The sequence below is a fragment of the Ixodes scapularis genome, unplaced genomic scaffold, assembly GCF_016920785.2.
Source record: "Ixodes scapularis isolate PalLabHiFi unplaced genomic scaffold, ASM1692078v2 PGA_scaffold6__148_contigs__length_123643588, whole genome shotgun sequence".
Taxonomy (NCBI): Eukaryota; Metazoa; Arthropoda; class Arachnida; order Ixodida; family Ixodidae; genus Ixodes; species Ixodes scapularis.
This window is the reverse complement of record NW_024609881.1, coordinates 99,893,161-99,898,983: the sequence shown is the minus strand read 5'-3', so window position 1 is coordinate 99,898,983 and position 5,823 is coordinate 99,893,161. Positions and strand designations below refer to the sequence as shown.

The 5,823-nt window shown below is 38.5% G+C and overlaps 1 protein-coding gene across 1 annotated transcript; it reads left to right on the top strand.

Annotated features, from left to right (window-relative positions):
* The first annotated feature begins 884 nt into the window (after window positions 1–884).
* Window positions 885–5,598, top strand: LOC121833029 (Golgi-associated plant pathogenesis-related protein 1-like). Its single transcript, XM_042286092.1, has 3 exons — window positions 885–950; window positions 3,439–3,583; window positions 5,375–5,598. Exons 1-3 carry the CDS (start codon window positions 885–887, stop codon window positions 5,596–5,598), a joined length of 435 nt encoding a protein of 144 aa, XP_042142026.1.
* The last annotated feature ends 225 nt before the right edge of the window (window positions 5,599–5,823 follow it).

Here is a 5,823-nt window from a genome sequence, read left to right as displayed (position 1 = left end):
GCTTGAAATTGTTCTTCTCAATGAGAGATCCTCCTATTCATATGTGTTATCTAGTTTTCCTAGATTATGATTAATATGGGTATGGCTTAATGTTCGGTGTTATTCGGCGTTCTTCGAAAATAGAAAAGCCTAGAAATAACCCGATATTGATCATGTGGATGCTTGGGGCAGTTAGTTATTCATACTTAGGGAGAACGTTGATTTTCGTTTTTATATTTAAAATTTTTTTAAGTTTACTTTTTTTTTATATATTTTTTTAGTAATTTAAGAAATAATAACTGTTTATCTCTTTTATTTATTTTAACTTTATTTTTTCTTGTCATTTATTTATTTAATAATGTTTATTGGCTATTTGGTTTCTGGTTTTAAAAATTTAAAACGTTTTCTTTAATGGCGAGGGAAATGAAGATGACGATTTGAGGAAGAAGAAATATATCACTGAGTTCTTAACGCCGCGAGTCTGTTTCCTTCTTGTGTGCCTTTGAGGGTGAGTGTATGTCACCGCTGTTCCACTCAAGTAACCCAATATGTTTTTATGTAAAGATCTTGTCACGAATAATTCTTCTTAATAACAAACAAGAAACAGTTTAAAACCGAGGGGGTAGTTTAAATACAAGACTGTAGACCTGTCCTCTACCACGAGACTGGCCTGAGTTCATTTTCCGCGAGGCGCAATTTACGTCAGGCTCAACCGAGTCTTCGTGAAGCCTGCATTCAATACATATGCAAACCGCGCAACGGGGTTTAGACCCAGCAAGCTACTTTATACATTTAGGATTACAATTTCGTCACCGCAGATCCGGTGTGCATGCATACCGCGCAATTAATATTCAAGATTTATGCTAGAAACATTTCTGCAGGTTGACCCTGACTTTGGGAGATACATGCTCGAGTGGCACAACTATTATAGAGAACAACGCGGGGCGCCACCTCTCGGCTATAATTACAACGTAAGTATATTTAAAATGTTTTGCTGGTTTTTTCAAACCTTCACTATGCTGCTCACATCGGAAATTGCTTTATGAACTCGTACATTATATAATAATGCATTGCTCCTTTAGAACTACAACCACAGCATCATCTTTGTCAAGCAGAGTTTTTAAATATGAAAACTTACTTCTTAAAGTATATTTAAGGAAACCACTCTAAAAGTTGACCGGACATGCACATCTTTATGGTCTATTGGTGCACTTTGGGCGAAATACTCGGCCAATTATGAATATGATGGGAAACCTGAGACTGGGGTAGGAAAAGTAAAACGCAAAGACTGAAAAACGTCTAGCAACGTCTGCAGTTAGGGAACAAGTGTATACAGAATCTGCCCTTGTAAAGTGTACTTTTTTTTGGTAAGGAATGTTATAGGTTGTTACAAGGTCACGGATACAAGCAGGCAGTTCCGAAGTGTTAACACTGTGTATGTATGTATCTTCGGACTCTGTGGTTTGTTAGAGAAAGGGCAGTGTAAGTATTTGTTTGGTTCTTTCTCCGAGGTTAAGTTCTTTGGTTTGTGTTCAGTCATGAACCCCCTGTGTTCGCAGACGGCAAGATGGTGGTTATGCTGAACTGTGACTCTTTGTGTAATTGTTTTGTAGCCGAGGTTAGGGGAGATAAAGGGCAGTACATTGCATCGAAAACCTTCAGCGTGTGGCTCATAGAGCCCCTTATTATATTAAACAAAATTTGCTTGACATAGTGCAGGTTCTCAGATAAAACGCTCTATCTATATGATTAGAAGAGACGAATCTTGATTTTTTGGCACATACCTTTGTAGAATCACGCAATAATCTCCGACATGACACATTTAGAATACCTTTGCTGCTGAACAATTTACGGTACTCAGCAATTGTAATATTTAATACCAGATATACGAAACAAAAATGCAAACATTCAAGAAATTATTCGAAGCTCTGGGTCTAACCAGATGTATTAAAATTCAATCAAAAAGAACCTTCTGTTACGTGCAACGAACAAAATGTTTAAGCATTTACGTGTAATCAATTTTACCATTTCTTTGTATGCCTTTTATAATTTTGTTGTTTACAAATCACTTCTCTACGCCCTAGATTCAACTACCTCAACTATGTTGTAACTACTCTATACAAAGTTTGTGTCTTTGTTTCCCTGTTCACTCATGAATGTTTGTCATTGGTGTTTTTTGTGTTGTGCTGAGCATTGTCATCCGGCAACGGGGAAACATCAGCCAGTACATATCTGTGCTTGGGAGAAGAGCGTGTTGATTTAAGTCATGGATGAAGAAAGAATAAAGCAATTAAAACAGCGACAACACAACCACATGAAAGATGTGGTTGTGTTGTCCCTGTTTTAATTGTTTTATTCTTTCTTCATCCATAACATATCTGTCTTTTACCCTTTTGTCGGAGACTGTAAAATCTGACTAAACAAAGCAAACAAAGAAAGAAACAAAAAAGAAGGTTTATTTCTTATTTTGTTAAAAAAAAACTGTGTGTGTGATTGTTTTCCTTTTTACTAGTTTACTCTATTTTTCCTCTTGTCGTTGGGTTTTGTAGTTTCTCCTCATTGTAGTGACGGTGTTGCAGGCGTGGTATGTAAGGCGTGTACGAAAAAAACTTCGTCGCTTGTTGAGTCGTTGCCTGTTTTCTTTTCTTTCTTTCCTCCTTTGCGTTTTCCTTTCCTTAACCGTTCGAATTACACTAACTCGCCTGCAGTTTTACCAATTTTAGTCAATTTTGCGTTTAAAAATCAAAATCTTCCTTTAATATAGGGCGTACGCTAAAACAATCAGATGGTCTAGAACATGTGAAACGTCACACTTAACACCATACAGAAAACCTCTCTACATAGCGGAGTATTTTATTGATATACTATTACCTGAGCTCACCCTTCGAGTCCCGTGATTGATTGTTGTGCCGCAGACACGGGAAAATCTTCAAAAGCGAAGGCGTCACCGAAGGTTGCGAATGTAAGTCACCGTCGGGCTAAATAATTCAGCAAATTACTTAAGAGATTCAGGCAGAACGTAAATCGACTTTATCATTCACTCTAAAAAACTGGAGTGTTTTCTTTCCCACAAAGTGTTTAGAAGAGTCAATCGCACCAACTTACGGAGGCAGTTTAGCGAATGTTTAGGCCCAACAAATGCTGTCTGCACTCTGGCAATGTGCACGACGTTTCACCATGCCCACTGCCAGAGTGCAGACAGCTTTATTTTTGCCTAGACATATTTTCAGCGCCGTCATTCCCCAAGCTCTCTCCTTTGCTTGAACCGATTAGCTCTCCCGGCTGCTATGCTGGAAAGCAAACTCTTCAAATTTCTTAGAGTGTTGGAACGCCCCAAATTGTAGCGAGTTAATAAACGTGCTTATCGCTGTGGAGAAAAATGGGGCTATCTATGAGAACCTCATCTGCTACACAAACACTTTTAAGTGCATTCTTCAATACTCTTTTCTCTTGACGCAGTTACAAGCATGGGCGCAGCTGTGGGCGGAAAGGCTTGCCCAATATGATGTTATTGAACATCGACCGCCACAACCGGACCCTGACAATAGAATGGGCGAAAATATCTACTGGATGACTCTAACTGAGCCCGATTTTGTACCTTCAGGTAAGTAATATAGCACTTGCTTTTGCTGCAGATTTTATGTGCCAAAATTTGTTTAATAACTTTTTACCTGAGCTCATGAAGAAACGTCGTGAACTTACACGGGACCGTTTGGCAACAAAACTAAGCGTGTCAAGAAAACGTCGGTTGTCATTCTGAGAATTCCAGGATTCTGTTCTAGCTATTTTTGCCCTCACCTGCAACGTTTTTGCTTAGTGTTTTTTAACTAGAGGTGATGAATTAGCGGACGTTGTAGACTAGAAACATCTAATTTTTATGCCTCATATAGTGCAAAATAAGCCGAGCAGAAAATGCGGTGTGGCTGACATATAATTTCTGCTGTACGCCACATCATAATAGGTCCGAGCGAGGCCGACGCTACAATACATTGTAGCGAATCAAGCAGCGCAAAAAAAGTGCATCATGACTGCCCCTGTCGTTTTTAAGTGTGTGCTACCAGCTGCTGAACCAATCACGCCCATAGAAAAACGCAGTATCATGGAGCATTCACTGTGCATGAGTCGCTTAGTTGGGGAGAGCCAGAGCACGAATACGACAATCGCCGTGACGAGGCACTTTAACGGCGCTTGTTTAACTTCATGGGATCGTAGCGTCGTCACCTCAGCTAGGTCCAGGTGTGAAACAAAATATAAAGTGTTAATATACAGGTATATTCTTAAGGAATTCGTCTTGTTTGCATAACGGGCAGTATATGAAATATATTACGATACAAATAACAAGTTTCAACAATTGAGCTTTATTCTTGCACTGGAAGCCTCTAATCCTGTCTACAGCAGAACCCATTTTTTTCTATACGGTATTGAAGGAAGACGCAGTATATCAGTTTGACCCATAATCAGTTAAGCGCAAGTTGAATGGCATATTACGGCCTCGTATTTCTTCACTCAATGGAGGATTCTGCAGAGGAAATAATACGTAATCTTACTTTGATGATATGTCGCACAAAGTCCGATTGTACGAAATACATGCCAGCTAGGTAAAATATTGCATTGCTTTAATAGGGCACTCTCGGTGGCTTGAGCTATTACCTAAGCATAAAATCAAGTCATTCAATTAACCATCAAACAAAGTGTGCCGGAATTTCTGTTACAGTAATAACGCTCCTCTCAATGCAAAACTTAATTTATTTAGAGGCCACTGCATTTGCGAAGAGGGCGAGCGCACTGACATGAAATCATGCATAAACATTTCTAACCAGAATGGCAGAAAAATATGTAAAATTTCTATGCACGGAACTAATACGTGTTTATGGCGATTGTCCAGCTTGTGTGCCTACTCGCAGAAACTCGTTTATGTTTGTTCGTGTTTATTATCATAATTGATATTCATATCTTTCTTTAAGCTAGTTAAGTTCTACAAAAGTTTGTGTGTGTTCACTTCTTTCATTGACTCTTTCGTGGTTCATGCTTGGGCTGTTAGGCAAGTTGGTAATTGACATTTATATTAAATAGAAAAAAAGACAGGCCAAAAAGACGTTTGGTTTTTGTGATTCTCCGTCTTTTTGTCCCGTTTCTTTTTTCGCCATTTTTAATATAAACGTCGTTCAGGCTTTTACGTTCCGTCTTAATTCAATAGCTAGACCGACTTTATGCTTCTCTTGATTTTTAAATCGCAAAATTATAAAACATAAAAACATCCAGTAGGTTAATTAAAATACCGATATACTGTGCTTACTAAACAGGTTTCCCAATAATCAGTTCCATAAATTATGCATCAAAATTCAGCTGCGTGACGGCTAAATCTTAGACATAATTATTGCTCCTTTCTTTTCAGAAAAAGAAGTTACTAAGTTCTGGTTTAAAGAAATACATCAATATAATTATAACAACCCGCGGTACGACCCAAAGACATCCCATTTCACACAGATGGTGTGGAAATCAACCATATATGTTGGATGTGGTTATGCCCGCTCATATTATTCAAAGACGACATACGTTGTCTGCAACTACTGGCCTCAAGGAAACATTCTCGGAGAATTTGCTGACAATGTTCGTTAATAAAATTAGTAACAAAAATATGGCACTGCTTTTAACTAAGGGTTCGTATCATGAAGATTATTTTTTTTCTCGAATCGTACGCCTTTGAGGACAAACTTGGCGATTCTCCCGCCAAACTCGTCTGAGTAATTATGAGTACCTTCATAAGTTTTCTGGGTAACTTTCTATGTTAAGGTGTGGCAGTTGAAATACTGCCCCTGTAACGACTGTAGCGTCTTCCAACTA

Coding starts and splice junctions, on each gene's coding strand:
- LOC121833029 (XM_042286092.1), top strand. CDS start 885: ATGCTCGAGTGGCACAACTATTATAGAGAACAACGCGGGGCGCCACCT. Junction 951..3,438: donor CTCTCGGCTATAATTACAAC/GTAAGTATATTT, acceptor CTCTTGACGCAG/TTACAAGCATGGGCGCAGCT. Junction 3,584..5,374: donor GCCCGATTTTGTACCTTCAG/GTAAGTAATATA, acceptor CTTTCTTTTCAG/AAAAAGAAGTTACTAAGTTC.